The sequence below is a fragment of the Hetaerina americana genome, unplaced genomic scaffold (genome assembly GCF_022747635.1).
Source record: "Hetaerina americana unplaced genomic scaffold, ioHetAmer1.1.p SCAF_10, whole genome shotgun sequence".
Classification (NCBI taxonomy): Eukaryota; Metazoa; Arthropoda; class Insecta; order Odonata; family Calopterygidae; genus Hetaerina; species Hetaerina americana.
In genome coordinates this window covers 59,815,373-59,835,390 of record NW_027286070.1, presented here as the reverse complement: position 1 = coordinate 59,835,390, position 20,018 = coordinate 59,815,373, and the positions used below count along the sequence as shown (strand labels likewise).

At 42.7% G+C, this 20,018-nt stretch overlaps 1 protein-coding gene across 2 annotated transcripts in view; it reads left to right on the top strand.

The window, feature by feature from the left end:
• ed (hemicentin protein echinoid) overlaps positions 1 to 19,435 on the top strand; it is a 206,811-nt gene extending 187,376 nt beyond the window's left edge. Inside the window, exons 2-13 of one of the 2 annotated variants that reach the window (XM_071598731.1) lie at positions 1 to 126; positions 3,535 to 3,792; positions 5,806 to 6,002; positions 11,542 to 12,379; positions 12,896 to 13,230; positions 13,398 to 14,023; positions 14,170 to 14,566; positions 14,870 to 15,038; positions 15,910 to 16,109; positions 16,426 to 16,890; positions 16,979 to 17,001; positions 17,429 to 17,566. The exon at positions 1 to 126 is cut by the window's left edge and continues 67 nt beyond it. In XM_071598731.1, coding sequence (XP_071454832.1) covers positions 1 to 126; positions 3,535 to 3,792; positions 5,806 to 6,002; positions 11,542 to 12,379; positions 12,896 to 13,230; positions 13,398 to 14,023; positions 14,170 to 14,566; positions 14,870 to 15,038; positions 15,910 to 16,109; positions 16,426 to 16,890; positions 16,979 to 17,001; positions 17,429 to 17,449 — 3,655 coding nt within the window. In that variant the 3' untranslated portion in view covers positions 17,450 to 17,566. Of the gene's footprint in view, positions 127 to 3,534; positions 3,793 to 5,805; positions 6,003 to 11,541; positions 12,380 to 12,895; positions 13,231 to 13,397; positions 14,024 to 14,169; positions 14,567 to 14,869; positions 15,039 to 15,909; positions 16,110 to 16,425; positions 16,891 to 16,978; positions 17,002 to 17,428 lie in introns of both variants that reach the window. The other variant, XM_071598730.1, reaches the window with a different exon arrangement.
• Positions 19,436 to 20,018: the final 583 nt, after the last annotated feature.

The window sequence follows — 20,018 nt, the reverse complement described above, 5'->3', positions numbered from 1 at the left end:
CCTTGAGTGCCGGTTCCGCCCGCAGATAGCAGCACAGGCGGAGGTTACCTTCTTCTGGCTCCGCATCAACCGACGCAACCATGACAACGTCGCCATTCAAAAGACGCCGCTGAACAGCAACTACAAGTAAGCCCATCAAAAATGCTTATCTTCTGAATTATATATATATATATATATATATATATATATATATATATATATATATATATATTCTTTCCCTCAGTTTAATTCGATTATTAGTTCTCATTTAGCGTATCAATAAGTGCATACTATCAGTAAACGTTCATGAAATGGTTAATGTGATCGTTATATGTTAGTGTGCTGTTTTGAGAATAAGTCTACATCGAGGGCGCATTTGTTTAATTTAAATATTTCGTGAAAGTTCTTGCAAGCAAACATTTTGAAATTGAGCTTCATTGAACTAGAATTTTACCGTGGCAAAGAGGAACTCGTAAAATTTCACAGTTCGCCGGAGTCGCGTGTTGTGGTCGCAGTGATCGGTGTATAGATTTATAGTTTGGGTTCATTAAATCCCATTCCCATCCTAATATATCGTACGTTTCTACGTGTACCTCCTGGTCGAGAAACGTGCTAGTTATGACTTTGAAAAAAACATCTTTCCCTCGATATTTTTCTCGGCAACGCATGCGTGGAATACAGATGTTTATTATGTCCCGATGTTTCCAAGTCTCATGTAAAAATTTACAAATTTCGTTCACAAACTTGGGGAAAATTGAGTCATCCATGAAATAAGAATCTTCTCATAGGTTACCCATTCTCAGCAAAATTGATATATTATACATTGAAATATGAAATTCATCGAAATGCGGGGAAATAAATACACTTAAGGACTTGAGTGGTCGAATACAGGAGATTAATACAGTGGATTACAGGAGAACTTAAGTTTTCTTTATTAGCCCTTGCATCAACAGATGAAGTAATCTCGAAAATTGAGAATGCACATGAAATACTGTAATTATTCATGGTAACCAATACATTTTTAACGTTAGAGTTTATATTTGATGACACAGTTCCAGTAGTTCCCTTTGCTTAGGTTACAGTTCAGTAACTAGCTTTTTCCAAGTAAATATATTTTAAAGCACGGGATGACCTCTTCGCGAGAAATCAAGAGAGAAAAATGAGGGTATACATTATTTACCCTTAAAAAGGCACTGATGAATAGATTGCTCTAGGTCTTTCCATTGTGGTGGCGAGGAATTTGTTGCACTAGAGGAATCGAGTCCAGATTTCAATCGATATTTGGCAAAGGGGGCAATGGAATGGCGACCGTAAACTTTATTTTTTCGGGTGCAGTCATTGGAGGTTAAATCGATGCCATATTGTCCTCAAGGGTATGGGCAGGAAACATGCCGCCCGCGGGGCTTAAATGAATATCGAGGATATTTCATACGGAGCGCAAGGGATAGGGGGAGAGCAATCCCTAACCAACCCTGGGGAAACGTTCTGTGAGATTTATCCATTGGAATATTTCACATAATCATTTTTAGTAAGCTATCACGAGCTTACTTCATGCCGCATTTGCAGATTTTGCTGCGGCTGTCGACCAAAATTAAAGAATGGTTCTCCGTCATGTCGCCGACGGATGATTGATTATCCCGCATGCTCAAAGAGTAATCGTTGGCTTCTCTAGGACCCTAATATTATGACCCCTGTGGATGGATGTACGCGTAAATGGTTCATGGCGTCTACACAAATAGTTTCATGCACTTAAACGTTCCTCGAGGGTTATATAATGGGCCCGAATTTAGGCGGTAGAAATTCTTGGAAAAAAACTCCATTGGGACCACCCCTTCCCAAAACAAACCCTTATCGTCAGCATGTATCAGGCTCTCCAACCCCCTCACCCCCACACAACACAAAAAAAAATTAAAATATTAGAATTTTGGTGTTTCACCAACCCACGTCCCGGAATTCTTTCTTCTCGTGTCAGCGGTTTTCGAGAAACACGAAGCGGAATGAAAGGACACGTGCGGCCACGAATGAACGCGACCGCGTACGTGAAGAAATCAATTCGAGAGCAGAGCAGTCTCCTCTCCCCCCTTGACCTTCCACTTCCTTTCCAGGTGCTAATGACTTTACCCGTTTCGTCCTCTCCCTCTCCTCCACCTTTCTCTCGTCCCACCACGCTCCCCTCCGCCCAGAGCTCTACATACAATGGATGGAGGACAATACAAGCCCTCTTGCGACACTTCCACGCCCATCCCGTCCTCATATCCTCCTCGCGCGTCAATTTGCTCCATCGCCCCACCCAAGTCCACGTCGTTGCCTCGCTCGGGCCGGGATGCGAAACTCGGTCCGTCGGCGTTCCCTTCCTTGCCTTGCCCTCGAGGTGGTGGTGGAAGCGTTGGTCACGCAAATGACTCGGCAGCGACCCGGTGTCCTATCGCCTCAATCTCATTCACCACGGTGATGGGAACCTTTCGGGGGAATCATTAAAAGGCAGATGTCATATTGAGGAGGGCGACTTTACGAAAAGTCACCTCGAGCAGCTCCCTTTGGTCCTAAATTACTTTCGATGAACTATTAAGATATTTCGTCTCCGAGGAACTCTTGGATATGGAGGCAATTTGTGTGGATCTTGATTGCGGCTGTTTCTCCTCCCCTCTCCCCCGACTGGGTTATTCATGAATACATGTATTAACTCTAGCTTTTTCCAAGGGCCAATGGGTGAAAGCTTGATTGTTACGTAATGGTGTTGCCTTGTGAGGCGCGTATTAACGAGTCAGTACAGGTGCGAGTTTGATCTTTTGTTTGTTCCCACGTAAATCCTCGAGACTAGAGGAAATTTTAAGTAATTTAAACTTGTGCATTATCTCTTTCCTGTTTCTGTATCGCTGGAGGCGAGTGACGCGAACGTTACAGGGCAGAATAGAATTATTTAATTGAGGGAAAGCAAATTGACTGCAGTTTATCTCTATAATGAAGCGATGTTGAGTAGCGACAGCAGAAATATGTATTTTAACAAAAATTATACCAATGCATATGCATTCTCTCGACCACTAACAGTGTACGGCGCTTTGAGTTTGACTCAAAGTTTTAAGATTGTGAATTCATCCAGCTGTTCATGATTCTGGTTCAACGATTTGAAAATTATGTGAAGGAAGTGACGTCTCTCTTTGGATGTGACAACGTCTAAACACCTGCCCAACGTCTTACTTGTGAGTTATGCACTAGAATTATATATATATATATATATATATATATATATATATATATATATATATATATATATTTATGAATAGGTGGATAATAACTCATATAAAGCTGATGTCCCCGCCACACTCCCTTGCAGCGGCTTGAGGGGACGTGGGGAACGTATACGTTCCCCATCTCTATAGCTGGGTGCTGGTTGCTGGGTGCAAAACATGCAAGCACGTATTATATACCTCGCTTCAAAATGACACGAAGCAATTTTTTTTTTTGGAGCCCATTCCGTCTTCCCTTATCGCATACCCTCGTGCATTTCCAACGTAAATACTCACTCACTCACCTCTCTCTCTTTTTCCTTCGCAGGCTGGACTTCAGGCCCGAGCTCGGCCGCTACGACCTTCTTATCTCGAATGCGAGTTACGAGCGGGACAACGGCAGATTCGAGTGCAGGGTCAAAGCCGCCGGCAGCGGGACGGACATCCATTCGCAGGCATTCCGGCTGACGGTCCTGACGCGGCCCTCCCCTCCGCGAGCCGCACCCGCCGCCCCCATCGCCACCGAAGGGAAGCCCCTGTCGCTCACGTGCTCCAGTACCGGAGGCAGCCCGGACCCGGAGATAAGGTAGAAACGTCCACCTTACTAATCCCCCTAGCCCCTCATTCATCTTCATTTGCGTGCTCCGGCCACCATCCGACAAGGCCGCGACCTCCATCCGAAATGCAGTTCTCCTTAGTCTCCTCCCTCCCCATACCAGTAGTACACAGAGAGAAATCATCCCTGCATCCGCCGCCGGATTGTCTTTTTGGGTCTTGGGCGTGGGGGGAGAAATCCTCATTGCGGATCAGCGAGTGTACTCCTCGTTCATAACAGTGAGGTTTCCCTGTTTCATCCCTTTCTCCTGTCTCTTGAGAGAAAAGTCGCCGGGCATTACTTTTGGGCAGTCCGGGTTTGGAGGTACCGGGAATATGAATCTCATATGTGAGCGTTTATAAAACGTCGGAGGAATGCTAATCATTTGGGTTCTAACACCTTCGAGGAGAGGAAGTAATATTGCCCATGCGCTGCATCGGCGAAGGCGAGAAGTTTGGGGAAATTGATTGACGAAGGGAGCGATCTAAAGAATGCTTTTTTACCTCGCACGTTTCGTGACGACAATAGTTGGAGACGTCTCGTCCGATATATCGAACTAATATACCAAAATTTGAACTTCACGGAACATGATTAATCACTAATTACGCCAGTTTGTACTGGCTGGTGGCATAAAACTTCGTCATTCACCCTCATAATGGCTTGGTGGAAAAGATATGTTTGACAGTTGTAAATTTGGCTCAGTTATATCTTAAGTGAACTCACTCTTTTAATTAAGTCAGACGGCGCATTATTTCGAAAGACTAACGAGGCCTGTCAGCCGCATATAGCCATCAGAGGGTTCGATGTGTCGCGATAACCCCTCGACATCAGAGATAAGGGTGAAAATTTTAGAAGTTCAGTTTTGAAGGGATTGTCGAGACAACTGATCTTAAGTACACGGAAATTTGCTGTTGATCAGTAGAAGGGGACTGAAATATTTCAGAGAATCTCATTGTGTAAACATGCAAATTAACTACCTGTATCTACTCAATGTGAAACTAGTCGCCCCCCTTATGCCCGGCTCGCGGGAAAATTGGATATAAATTATCAAGTCTCTGAATGGATACTAAAGAGATAAATGAAATGCGAAACCCTTGAGCCGCAATTTTTTCGCATTTTGTTTTTTTGCTTGCGTATTAATGCCCACTTCAATGAAAATAACAATCAGTGAACACCCATGACCAAAATCTTTGTGCAAAGAAGTATGTGCCTGTGACCCAAACGGTCCATTTAGCAGAGCCCCTTGAGATCACTCTAATCCACGCCATTCAAGTAATACCCCAATGTCACCCATACGCCATTGCGGAGTTTTTTGAAATTCAATTCAATGTTTTTTCCTCACTATAGAATTTAGTGAAATGGGCACTTATCTAGAAATATCTAATCATAATAAAGTTCCCACATTTTTTACCCAACTGCACTCTATGTGAATCTGTAGGAAAAATGTTCAATGTATCAATTAATTTCGAATTTTCCTCAGTAGTTTTACAGGAGATTATCCAATTTGTTTCAATGTCAGCGCGTCATTTTCAAGGGATAATATTTGACCTCTTGTTAGTTAGCCATTGAACAAGCTGAACTGACCGAATGACGCCGAAACCAGTTTCACCTTTTCAATGCAAAAATATCTGTATAAATTTATAAAGTTCATTTAATTAATCAATTCCAGCACTAGTTTTTATGCGGAGGCCTGATTAGGTTCGGCGTCTTTGCATCGTTTTCAACTGCTAACCAACTAGGGTACAACAAATGTTAGTCCTTAAAGCCCATCGGCAAATGATTAGTGTGGAGAATTACGAAGTGTGTTTAATTCATATAAGTAATCAATCCCACCTCGCGCAGTCGGAAACAATAGAACGCAATAAGTGATCATATTCTCTCGCAAACTTACTGTGGGGAACAGTTTGTCTATGCCTTTATCAGATGGCAGTTTATACCTTTGGCGTATCGACGTCTGAACATCATTTGCTAACGTCCCTCTTTTACCTTACCTCCTCTCTCTAGGTGGTACAAAGATGGTGTGTCCCAGCCACTGGATGCAACCGTGAAGTCCGGAGGATCGCGGGACGCACCCACCACGGCAATCCTCGCTTTGACGCCTCAAAAGGGTGACGATGGTGCCGTGTACCGGTGCGTGGTGTGGAACAGGGCCATGGGAGAGGGAGAAAAGATGGAGGCCACGGTCACGCTCAACGTCAACTGTGAGTATTAAGTTACACGGAATCCCTATGCTCATTCGCAATAATATTTAGACGAACTTAAGAATAAAAGAAAATGAGCTTTCCGAATATTCAACATTAAGTGCACACTTCGGAGAGAAAGTTCAGGGAAAATGTGATACCCATATTACATTTCCATCATAATCTAAAAACGTGGACGTATGTAAAAACAACATCCGGATGCCTTCCCTTTAAGCTAGATCTTTTCATGATCTGAACTAATTGAATCAATTTTTGTTTTGCACGAGCAACTTAACCCGAGGGAACGGTCTACGATTTCAAATTAGATTTCCGGGGAAAAAAATCCTTTCTGAATATAAAACCATTTCAGTGGGAACGAGGAATTGGATCTAATGGAGAAAAGACCCTTCTTCGAAAGACTACATAAATTAAGAATAGATAAAATAATTCTAAATTTTATTTTCCTCGCCATACTCCGATTTTTTTCCTTGGATAAAAATATCAAGGTTCGCGGAGGATTTTTTTCATCGCCACTCTAAATATCCGGGAAAACAAATAATGTTAAATATTTATCCTCGGTGGGTAATGAAAAGTATGTTTGGCATCTCGGCGGAACTGTTTTGGAAAGAAACCTCGTTAAAAACTATCTATTTACTATCGAGTAAATTAAAGTGGGGGAAAGAAAGGCAATGCCGATGCCGCCACTCGAGGCAGTGGAACGAACTGGAGCCGAGACGAATCCCTCGAAGCTGTATGGGAAGCACTACTCATTTGTTTCCACTCGGAGAACCCATAATGTAATCTTTCCCTCACTGTCTACAGTCATTTGTTTGCTTTTTTTGCATTCCCCAACCCACACGATCCCCTTCTCCCCTCCCCCACTCACTCACTCTCCCGCCACCTCCTGCCCTCACTTCAAAACGCTGGAACCGTCAACATTTGCTTGGAAATCGGGCCCCCGGATACCTCCTCTCACCCCCGTTCGCCCCAAACCTACACACAGACGCCGACCGAACGTAAGAAGAGAGTTTATTTTGGGTCCACGCGCCTCACCTCCCTTGCTTTCACAACACCCTCACTATCCACCCCCCCCCACCCTATGGACCCCCACGTCCACCTCAAATTTCTTCTCCCTCTCTCCTTCACCCATCGTTCTATTCAACCTCACGCCCTTCCTCCCCCATAAACTTCATGATGCCTCCATCTCTCCACCCACAATACCATCCCTCTCATCCACCAGAAATGGTCGCGCCCGTTGCAAATTTCCCAACGGCGCGGGTTGCCGCGGCAAAAGAAAACCTCGCGAAACCGATATCCCTTTCGATTCCCCCGGCGCGTGCCTCCTTCCCTCCGCGGTAGTCATCCCGCGCGCGCGCCCTCTTTAATAATCGTTCCAATCGACCATCGGTGTTGGGGTAGGGGGCGCTTGGGGCGAGTCGCGCGGGCAGAGAAGGGGGTCGCGGACTCCGAAGGGGGTGGCGAATGGAAATTTGGACGAAGATAGCGAAGGGATGTATCTTTGCGGGCGTGTGTCTGTGTGTGTGGGGGGGAGGGGGGAGCTTTTATGTTCAAGGATCCTATTTTCATGCGTTCTGAATCCGCGACCACGCAGCGGCGCCTTTCAAAGAGGGGATCTATAACTTTAATCTCACCAGTTCATACCCCTCACGCTTTATTCCTAAGAAGATGGCGTCGTTTTTTTTCCTCCCCCTCTCTTAAGAGAGAGGGGGTAAAAACAGAAAGAGAAAGGATCAAAAGGTGGGAAGGGGGAGTTTGCGGGGGGCGGCGTTAACAGAAAAGAAAACTCCAGCCGCAGACCTCCTGAAAACTGGAGAAAGGGGAGAACTCTTTTACTCCCCGTCTCTCTCTCTCTCTTGGCCCGAAAGGGGAATGGTGGTGGTGGGGGATTGGAAGTGAGAGAAAAAGGAGTCGGGGCGAAGGGGGAGAATGAGTGCGGGGACGGAGGCCTCTGCCTGCCTTTTCTGCTTTTCATCCCGGAGTCGACCGCAGGAAAAAAACCCGAGGGGGAGGTGGGGAAAGGAGAGAGGGGTTTCTACGGCGACTGCCTTCGCCCGCACAACCCCTTTATTCTTGCAGGGCCCTTTCCACCACCGGGGTGCGACTAGGGGTTCCGCCGCCGCGCAGTCACCCCCCTCATTCCCCCACCGGCATCCGTCCCGTCCCTCTTCCGATCCCCCCCCTCATTTTTTCCCTTTCCCTCTTGAAGGACCGCGTGGAAGGACGTAAAAGGGGGGGAGGGAGAGAGAGGGAAGCGAGAGAATGAGAGACGGAACGGAGACAGGGGCGCGGACGAGAGAGGGTCTAAAGGATGGCGGGAAGGTCGCCAAAAAAATGGAGACGATCGCCAAAAAAAATATTCAAAATAAAGAATCCCTTTAACTTTTTGTGGTCCGACTCATTCTTTCCTCCTCCTCCTCCCACACACTCAGAGTGCATCATGACCCTCCAGCTTTTAATTGCGCGGGTGTCTCACTCTCTCTTCCTACCTCCTCTCTCTCTCTCTCTTCCTGTTCGAAGGAGGGAGATAGGGTGAGCACGCAAAGGGGATCGCGGAAAGGACGGAGGGAAGAGAAGGGGACTGAGGATTCGCTTGAGGTTCTGCTTCATATCTCAGGCCAGTAAACCCTAATCTCCTCCGACCAATAGTAGGCACGCCCTCCCCCTCTCGGTTCCAACCCCCAACCCTACCCACTCCGTCTCCACCTTTCCCCCACCCCCACCCCTCCTCCGCCCCATCCCCTTCAGTCCCTTCTCGCCGATTGCCAATTTCCACGAGGGGCGGGTAGGGTGGGAAGAGATCATCACGGGGCACAAAGGGGAGGAGAAGGGAACGCAAGGAAAGAAAAAAATGGGAAAGAATCCGAGTTTTGAGGCGCCCACCCACCCGGAGTCCCACTCTCTCATATGTATACGACATGGTGGACGTTTTTAAAAGGTCATTATCATAACGAAGGTATTTTAAGAGAAGAGGTATTTCATCCGAAGAGGGATATTATTTTCTTCCCCTTCATTCCCTCTTTCCTCCCCTTCCTCGGTATTTTTTTTCGTGAATCCGCCGGGAAATGATGGGTTTTGTCTCAGCGGAGGCAGATAAACGTTTTGTGCGGATCTTTGTGAGTCAGCAAGAGGTGGTTATTAATGGAAACGCACGTAATTGATTGATTCCCGTCCGAGGTAAACGGTCCCGTGGAGCGTCTTTAAGGCGGGGCCGTTAATTCGCGGTCCTAGGCTCCACCCCGTCGATAATGTATGCGCTTCTCCATGAAACTTGTTATTCTTTCGCGGAAGCAATTACGGGTTTGTCGGGGAACAAATCATTTCCCTTTGGATGGACATGACAGTTCCAAAATAATACCCTTTGATTTCCGACGGACCCCACGCGTCATGTCTACCTCGAAATCCTCGAGTCACGGCAATTTGAATGCGTATTACCCTAGAGGGGAGATCATGGATCCGAGCGGGCTCTAATGCGATTCCGTTGAATTCGTTGGACTGACGCGGTTAGAGAATTATTGGCTGTGAGCGCTCAATGACTGGAGTGGCTACCGGATGGAAAAAAAGGTCAAATTTCCGGCAAAAAGTGGTTTCGTGTGTGTATGCTGCGACTCGACGTCAACCAAAAGCGTGCAAAATTCAACTTTGAAAAAGTGAATTAAACTCGCGCGGTATTTAATATCCAAATTTTCGTAGGAACTACGTAGTCAGGAAAAGTCAAATGAAACAGTGTAGCCAATAAATGGATGATACAGATGCCAACTATACGAATGGCTTCACAAAATAATCATATTAATCGAGTATATAGTGTCATATATGAACATGAAGATGACAGCATTGGGGTTAGGAGTAATAGATCTCAGTAGAAACGTTTGCTACTTAATTTCAGTATTAATTTACTTTCGATAAAATCCGATGTTATCCCCTTCCCCCCTCTCCCTAATTCCAATTTTGTCAGTTCCAAGTCTCTGCCGTTTCCGTTACAAACTGATGTTCCTGTGGGATTTTGCTCCCGGCGTCACGGCGTGTTTCGCAAATTAGACGCAGGTACACGCTTTTTCGTATTAGCATCATTTCGAACGATTACCCTTGTCTACTTTCACTCAAACCCCAATTAGCGTGGTCTAATCAATTTGGCAGCGAGCGGTCACTATGGAGTGAATTGCTCTCCATATCGTCGTATTCCACACGGGGAGCTATATTTGAATTTCACAGCACCGTGTTGTCAATGGGAAAGCCATAGCGGTCGCCCTTTCGTTGACCTGTCAGCGTATTCGACTGGGCGTATCTGGCAAGGGAGACGAGTGCTTCAGAAACTGTGTATATTGTACGAATGGTGTCATCTGTACGTCGGGAAAAAAAGTAAGTCTTAGCCCCCCGTGATATTGAATGAGCAAACCTCAGGGATTATAATTTTGCAATTTTTAATAAAAATCAAAGGGTGGGCACGAAAAATCTCTTTAAAAATTTTATACTCATACGCATAATTCGCCTTAATTTTGGGAACCACGTTCTGCCCTTGCAGAAGAGCAAACGGAATTCGTGTCGCGGCATGTTTCTGCTGCAGTAGATGGAATTGTAATGAGGTATGATGACACGCGTGGAAGCTATGGGAAACGTTTGCGTTTAATATTCAATCAAGCACTCTTGCCGGCTGTGATTATAATTTTTGCCCTGGAAATATGATGTATAATTTATGATTTAATTAGACATGTCATCAATAAAATTAACTGTCATCAGGAAATTTCAACGTGTTGAAGTTGTGCACTCACAATTGTGCCTCACTGTTTTCATACTAACTATATTATATTACTCATTCAAATCATAATGTCGAAACTGAAAAAGAAGCTGAAATATCATTACAAACTAGTTCGCTAAGCACCATTCTAATCAATTAAGGGTTTCGTTCCGTTCGGTTTAATTCAGTTCATCTCAGCAAATTTTAGCACATATTGTACGGAATCGAATAAGTAAAACTGCTTGAATACTTAAAGATTTTAAAGTATTTAAGGTTATTATTCTCATAAAAAATTAAATCACATACTGATAACTAAATTCATGCTAGAAATTTTATATTAAAAATTTGTATGGCTAAGCAATGATTTGTGTCAAAGCATTACTAAACATTATGAATTTGAATGAGGTATAATAATATTTTACCTGGCATGTAGTTTATTTTATATGTCTTCTTGAGTTTAAAAACTTCTCGGCGAGTTGGAAAAACAAAAAATTCCCCTACCAAGTGAAATTTCCTTTAGATTGAATATCCTAGCTGAAGGAAATACTTGGTTGAACGTCTCCTCATCCCAGTCTCTTATGGAATGGCTGACCTCAACAGATATAAGGGATAATTATTTCCAAACTATCAACGTTTAAAAAAATGACCGTCCACCGCACTATTTTTTTGATTTTTGCCAAGGAAGATTTTAATTAAATGTTTTAAATAAGCACTTCTTTCGGAGGAGTGCGCATTGTAGTTATTTCCCACCCCTAGTCGCTTGGCATGATCACATCCTAACAATCATCATTTTCGGCTTTTTCACAGACTATCCACGAGTGGAGGTGGGACCCGAGAATCCTCTTAGAGTCGAGGTCGACAGCACCGCTATTCTCCAGTGCTCCGTGGACGCCAAGCCACCGGCCAACGGAATCCGATGGTCTCGCAACGGCCGCTATGTCTCCTCCTCGGCGACCCACACCCTCCGTAGGGTCTCTCTCACGGAAGCCGGCGCGTACACGTGCTCCGCCGACAACGGCCTCGGTCGCCCTGGAGACGCAACCCTATCCCTGGACGTACTCCATGGACCCACGGTGACGGTGGAGCAGTCAAGAGAGGCGGAGGAAGGGGATGCGGTGACTGCGAGGTGTGAGGTCTCCGCCAACCCGCCCCCCGTGTCCGTCGAGTGGTTTCGTGAGGGCAGCCCGGAGTTTCGGCAATCTGGCTCGACGCTAAGGCTCACGAGGGTATCTGCACTAGAAGCTGGGCGCTACGTCTGTAAGGCGGTCAACGTCCTCTCGACGGGCTCTTCCGGGAGGCGTTCGGGCAACGCCACCTTGACTCTGAGGGTCCGGCACCGTCCGGGCAAGGCGCGGATCACGCCCGACCGTCCGGTGGCCGTTGAAGGAGGGGGCGTCACCCTCACTTGCGCCGCAAATCCTCCCGGATGGCCAGCGCCCCAGTTTCGGTGGTGGAGGGAAGGTTCGGAGACCGCAGTGGCGACGGGTGCCATGTACACAATCACCACAGCACACCTCACCAACGAAGGAACATACCATTGCCAGCCATCCAATGATGTCGGCGTTGGAACTATTGCTTCTGTGTTGCTGAGAGTTCACCAGCCTCCACGTTTCATGTCCAAACTGCAACCCCATGTGACCAGGAAGTAAGTATGGCCATTAATAGTCGACGAAGTTTCCGTCAAAGGAAATTAGAATAAAGAATGAATGCTTAACTTCACCAAGTAGTGAGCCCTCAAATTCAATAACGTGATTGTGATTTAACATCAGAATCTATTGAGATTCTTATATTATTACTTCATGATGAAAATGGAAAACACATTTTGGCACAGATGAAATCTTGGAAAAAAACAAGGTTAACCTGCTTCAATTAAATGCTTCAGATAATTCATGAGAATCGGATTCACTAAAGAATTTCAAAGCAGTAAACCTGTAATTGAAAATGGGGTTATGTACGCATGTAAAGAATGTTGGTTAGATACTGTGAATATCTTAAAATCCAATGGAGGTGCATTTTGAAGTTGCATTGCACATGTATCAGGCTAAATTTCCATCTAAAGAAACACATACATAAATGCTAACTGATGATGCAGGAATGAAATTAAGAACTGATAATTGTATGCAGTGAATTAATGCCTTCTCTCTAAAAAAAACTTACTCAGGGCTGGAGACACGAATTTGAGCGTTACATGTGCTGCACAAGGAAAACCCAGGCCAATAGTTCGCTGGATGAAGGATGCTGAAGAGATTGCAGTGGCTGGTTCAACTTTGGGAGAAGGCATTGAGAGTGAGATGGGAGCTGTGGAACTTTACAAGACCACTCAAGAGGAATCAGAAGGGAGGGCCGGGATCGTAACAGTGCAGAGCACTTTGTACTTCACAGGACCTGGACGCCCCCAGGGAGATAGGCTGCTTCCCTCAGACAGAGGCCGATACTCTTGCGTGTTTGAGAATGAAGTCAAGAGGGCAGAGTCAGTTATGCAACTTAGAATTGAGCGTGAGTATCTATGATTGAATTTTGAACAATTTATGATGTAATGCTGAGTGGCTTTATTTAATATTTATTTGAAAAACATAACAGTTGTATCTGTCGGTTATGTCTAGACTTTCCCTTGCCACTTTAATCCCTAGCAATTGTTTAAATTTCTTAAATTTCTATTCCAGATCCTCCTATTGCCCTTCATCAGTACAACAAGGTTGCTTATGACATCCGTGAAGCTGGTTACATTGTTTGCGAAGTGCAAGCGTACCCTAAACCTGAATTTCAATGGAGTTTTGCTGGTATGTCTTTGGATCCAAAGTCGAATAACCACTACTCGGTGAACACAACTGCCTTGTCCGGAGACATCCACCGCAGTGTCCTTCACGTCTCTGGTGTTTGGGAGTCTGATTATGGAGAATACTCTTGTCGAGCTGCCAATGGCATGGGTGCTCTCAAGGCATCACTGAGACTTCAACCCAAAGGCCCACCTGAGCGACCTGGAGTTCCTTCAGCAACCCCACTAGGACCTGGTACTGTGTCTCTTCGCTGGACCCCTGGATTTGATGGAGGCATCCATAATACCAAATACTTCATAGCATACCGTAAGATTGGAGCAAATGATGAGTCCCCAGAGTGCCAGCATCAGTTTGGATACAATGGCAGGTCATACAATTCGATTGGAGCCAATGCAGTCCCAAGCATGGATGGAAGAGACGTCATGCTTGGTGGTTGGGAAGAATATGACTGCCAAAGGAACAACCCATGCAATGTAACATCATTACAACAACATCATACCTATGTTTTCAAGGTAATTCATAACTCATAACTTTCATCTGCAATAATGTTACCTATATCTCTTAAAATAGTTAGAAATCCAATGTGTGTTGCATTTATTATTTCCCCCATTAAAAGATTGGTATAAATACTGATTACTGGATAATTTTTGCACTCTAGGTCAAGGCATATAACACCAAAGGAAATAGTAATTATTCTGATGAGGTCACTGCCACCACCAAGGTTGATAGATTGCCTGAGCCGCAGAGAGTAACTTATGACCCCAAATCTCGAATAGTGACCATCAATATTGCCAGTAGCTGTCTACAGTTTGTGGGTCTCATTGAGGCAACTGATGAACGAACTGGTGAATGGCACCATGCTGAGACAGTTGTCATCTCTGGAACGACACTACGGGAGGTTGAGTTACCGGACAGAGACATTGAGGACATTTCTGCAGGCCTTGGATCCATTATGGTGCACACTACTCCTCCCTCCAATCTGGAGCGCCATGTTCGAGTTCGATTGTGCCTGCAGTCTAATCAGGACATCTGTGGAGAATATGTTGAAGCAGAAAGTGAGTAGTGTTTACCATTCCAACTTGCAATTAAATTATCTATTGTTTCAATAAAAAATTAAGTCTCAGGGTGAATATTTTTCTTACTCCTTTAAGTTGGGCAGATGAGGCATTAACTAGACTGTGAGAAGAGTAAAGCAATAAATGTTTTCACATTATAATTATAAAAATGTCACTCCCTTGACGATGGGATGTTATACACATATCATACTGCCTACCCTTAACTTTATAATGGGATGCACTTGAACATAGTGTTTATATTTAATAGTAATGTGACAGAACTAAATGATATTTCTTTTGCAGTTGGACCATCTTATATCAAGGAGGCGTCAATTCTTCCAACTCCAACTTTGATTGCAATAATTGTGTCCTGTGTTGTGTTTGTACTCTTTGTTGGACTTCTGCTAATATTTTGCCGCTGCAAACGAAACCAGAAGAAAGTTAAGAAGGAGTATGAAATGGAATCTTCCACGTAAGTTGTTACTTAAAGTTAGGTCTTACTTTTTCATAATGCTAAGAGCAGGGTTGTAACTAAGTCCAGGCATACTTTTGAGACTGATTAATCATGGTCTTAAGTACCACCAGAAAACTTTTATCAATATCCCTATAGTTTTACTAATACATACTTCTCCGACTTGAAGTAATAAAATTTAATGTGTGCCATTACATTCAGTCACTGGGATTAATAGAGGTCATAGTTAGGTTTTGATTAATTTAAGGAATTTTATGAAATTATTGCATGTTGATAGGTAATTAGAATGACACAAGCATATAACTACTGGCCATGGATAAAGGGTAAATGCTTTTATCCTAAAAATTTTTGCTTTAATTATATTTTAAATACCCTCCCTAAAATCATTCTTGCCACCTTTCAGTTTACAATGTTTTGCCACTACCATGGCCAAAGGCAAAACAAGGGGAAATTAGAAGAGGGTAGTTAGTTGTCTTGGGGGCAATTAAATAAGCATTTGGCACTGTCAACCTTTCAAAGTGTCAAAATTTTAAGGTCATAGCTTTCGAGAATGCTAAATTTTATGTATAAAAATTGGTAATTATTAAGACTGTGATGCCACAACTTTGGATATTGCCATGGGACTGTGATTTTAAATCCTCACTGAATAAACCCCTTAATGTACAATTCAAAGAGATCCAAAATTGATAAAAATGGGCAACAAAACTCTTTACTTCAACTACAAAATTAATTTTCAGCTCCTGGGTGTCATTAAAGTCATAAGCCATTGATCATGGTGGAAATTTGTCAAAAATAGTGTCTAATAGAAATGTACACTTTTTTCAGTTTCATCCTTACATACTTTTATAATTTGAAAAATTTCTTTTTCAAGTGTCAGGCCAAACATTGTGACACAGCAACCTCCTCCACCATACTACCCAAGTGGCATGGAGAACAAGGGACTCGAGCAGTCAATGGATCTTGTTGGAGATGATACTTCGAAAAATCCAGTTTACAATGGAGGAAGTGGGCAGAATGGTTATGGCTACCATGGAAATCCACCTGCAGGCAACAACATCAACGGGGGAGAATGTAAGAAAACACCTTATGGCATTTGTCTCTTAGGAAAGATATTTAGTTTTTTCTATCAGAAATCTATTTTATGAAGCTATTTCATTTATTTCATTCATTACATTTTACTTTTATTCACGGCACTGAAACAAACTTATTTATTTGTTATTAGTACTGTGTTTTAATTTGATATCAATTATATGGACAAGGTTCATTATTATGAAAATAATTATTTTGGCATGGTAACATTTAAATCCATGAATCATCCAATATATTTTTTTTTAATATTAGTCGTTATCATTATCTCACCTTCCACCTTTTAATGTGTTGATTATAGGGGTCAACATGGGATATATGGACAACAGTTACTCCAATTCCAACAATGGTGGTTCAGTGAACTCTCAAGATTCGCTCTGGCAAGTTAAAAATGGAGGAGGTGGAAGTAGCATTGGGGGTGGGCCAAATGGAGACATACAGCATGGCCATCACATCCAGGCAGCACAGCCTATGATTGGTCAGCAACAGGGTCTCCCAATGCACCACCATCCCGAGCGACCTTATGCTTACGATCCCCTTGGCCCCCCTCCCAACCACATTGGCAGCTATGGAGGTGATGACTATGGCCACTATCCTCCCCCTCCACCATCCTCTGCCACCCCTTCATCCGGAGCCATGCAGCCAATGTCACAAGGAGAGGACTACTTGAACCAGCGTAATCGAGACTACATGGGACCCAACAGTGGAGGGCCAAATGATGCCTATGCACCGATTCACAAGCAGAAAAAGAGGATGGACCATATAGGTATGTAAAAATGACTATTTTTTTCAATTATGTAGCGTATATTTTTTATCAAAATTGTTCATCTATGTTCTGTTCTAATAATTGCAAGCCGAAACTGAGGAAGGACAGCAGGTATGGACAAAAACAAATTTTTCTCATTATGTAGACTATGTTTTGCTGTAAATGTTGTTTCGTGATACTTTTTTATGTAAATCAGTCCTTATGTACATATGTGAAAATTAGTGACTTCTTACAGCTTTCACAATACTCAAATTAATTTTTGTCAAAAAATTCTTTTCACTTAATTTTTTATCATTTCTCACATTGTCTTGAAACATAAGATACTAGTGGATAGCAAGGCAAAACATGGAAGTAGTTGACTGATCACAAGCAGATTAATTGTTTAACAAATCACATGAATGATGCAAATTAGTTACTTAACTGGCACTACAAAAAGTAAATGCATGTTATGTAAAGTTTATCACGTTGCTTGGTATTTTGTGTTGTCTCACATACCTGGATTTGCAAATGGGCTAAAAAGATTCTTTTATTGTTACAGATTCCCCATACCATGATGTGAGCGGTCTTCCTGATCCTTACTTGGACCAGGATAGTGATGAAAATAAGACCCAACATGTGTCTCTTTCTTTCGATGAGAGTCTAGAAAGTGGTTATTCTACCCCAAATTCACGCAACAGGAGAGTCATACGAGAAATAATTGTCTGAGTAATGTTGAACAAGGATCAATTCCTTTGATCTACAGTTATGGATGAGCATGGAGAGTTGTCATTCTAGCCATGGATATGTCCGTTGAATAGTTTGCAAGTTGGAAGCTCCTACCATGTTTGTCCCTATTTCAACGCACATGTGCGGTGTGCTTGCAAGTGCAAAATGGAATTAAGAAGCGGCAAGCATATTGTTCCAGTCAGCGCTAACTTTCGAGTGGCGAGTGTCTTTTCTGTGATGAATCAGGGAAGATAATTGTTATCAGACAATTTGTAGGCTTGCGTTTTAGCAAGCTTGATTTATTCTGACATTATCAAAAAGTGCTAATGGCCACATTCCACAGAGTAGTGAATGGTTTGGTCATGGCCATTCCCCGTGAGCAAACTAGGGTCTGCATTAAAATGGACCATAGGTATAACAACCTGCTTAAGTCTTTGGATGGTGTTCATTACCCAAATTTTTGTCTTATCTATGGTCTGTCATTGATGTTTTCCGGCGCCAGAAATAACCTACTGCTAAGATTATAAATGGTCAAAAAAACTAAATTACTGCCACATTTTAAATTTCCTAACAGATGATGTTTTTTGATGTTTATGACCTTATTGCAGAAATAATCCAGTTTACATTGTCTTTGCCAGCTTTTATCAATCTTTTACAAATTCATCGGCCACATGTACGTAGTCAACCAAAATTATCTAGGTGTATCGGCTAGTATCTGTGCTGTGGTAACTGTGCAAAGGCTTGTTGTCACTAGTGAGTGTTAACATAGTGTACACAAAAAAGTTTGCCTCACCCCAAAGAGAGTGCCATGGTGCACCGTGCAATATTGTGTGTATTTGTGTCAAGTGACTCGGAGACCTACGTGCCGCCGTTGCTTGAGTGCACTGGCGTGAAACTATGGTCGTTGACTTTAAAAATAAAACATTAGGGAGAGAGACATAAATGAAGGAAGCTAAAGTTGAGAGGAGACTGGTTTTATACTTTTATAGATTTATTGAGAATGTGCTCAAAGAATGGTATTTGGATGAGGGTGAAGAAGACGAAGAGATGCAGCCTTGTTACTGTGGTGCATCACCTGTGTTTGTGCTTCTATTATTTTTTGTACATATATTCAGTGTGATATGTTCTATGTGGGATTTTACTCGGAATGGTGAACCCTTAAAAAATTATTATATGTGGATTAAATTATGCTTGAAATTTTACTGCCAGGGTGCAATTTGCAGTTGGGATTTTGAGGTACTCCCACCGTCCAGTCATATTTGTTGACTTTGTTTTATTTTTATTGTATAGGACTCAGTTTTTATTTTATTGAAAGAGATTTCTTTCGGAAACAACAGATACACTTTCATCAACTGATCTCAAATGTTTCATTTGGTTGTTTTTATAAAACCAAGAAAATCTCATTGTGTCAGAGGAGAAAAAATAGATAAATAGATTGTATGCACTGAGTTAGTAGCCACTGATAAATTCATGAATATGTAGCCTTCTTCTTATAGGAATATAAATATTAATATATAAATGTGTGTACTTAACAGTGCATTCCTAATCCAGCTGTACTCAAACACAATATTTCATCATTGGTGCTGTAAAAATGATATTGTATATCTAATTTGATTTTTTATGTAGATTGCAGCTGGATGTCAAGTTTTCTTCAACAGTTATACAAGCCTGTATTAACACTGTGTTTCAGTGATGCCCAACAAACATTGTAAAGAAATCATGTGTCCTGGAAATACTCCAAGATTACACTTTCAGTGTATATAATTGTTTCTGTTCCTGTAAAGTCTGTGAAAGTGTTGTAGTTCTTGGATTACCATCATGTATATTAAAGACTCCTGTCATCGACATATAATTACTGGTCTTCTTATTTAATTCCCTTTAATTACCTTCCATTTCTGCAGCTATATTAAATTATCATAGTGACCAAAATTTTGTATGAAAATATTGGACACTCCATTCAGAGCAGAGAATAGAATTGGGGGTAGCCATCCTGAAAGCCCAAGTCCATGTGGGTATAAATATTCCAAATTACCATATGCGTAGAAGGTGGAAATCTACTTCAGTGGCAATCATGGGGATTATGGTGTTAAGTTAGCTGTCAGTATTCATTAGATCATTAATTAACATCGAGCATTTCCCTGCATTCGTGTGCACTGGCAAAAGAAGTGACAGTGAAGTTTAAACCATCAAAAGTTCTTTAGATTACAATTGTCTACCCATTGATGAAAAAATGACATGAAGAAAATGATTGTAGCGCAGTTGGGGATTTCTTATGGCAATATTTGTAATCAGAGGGATTAAGGGATTTATATAGAAAAATAATTGTTCAGAGAAGAATGTTGCTCCTTTTTGTCCATATTGAGTGGCAGAATAAAGTAGACAGAGGAAAGGACATGAGATGTTATTTGAAGAAGAAAGGATAG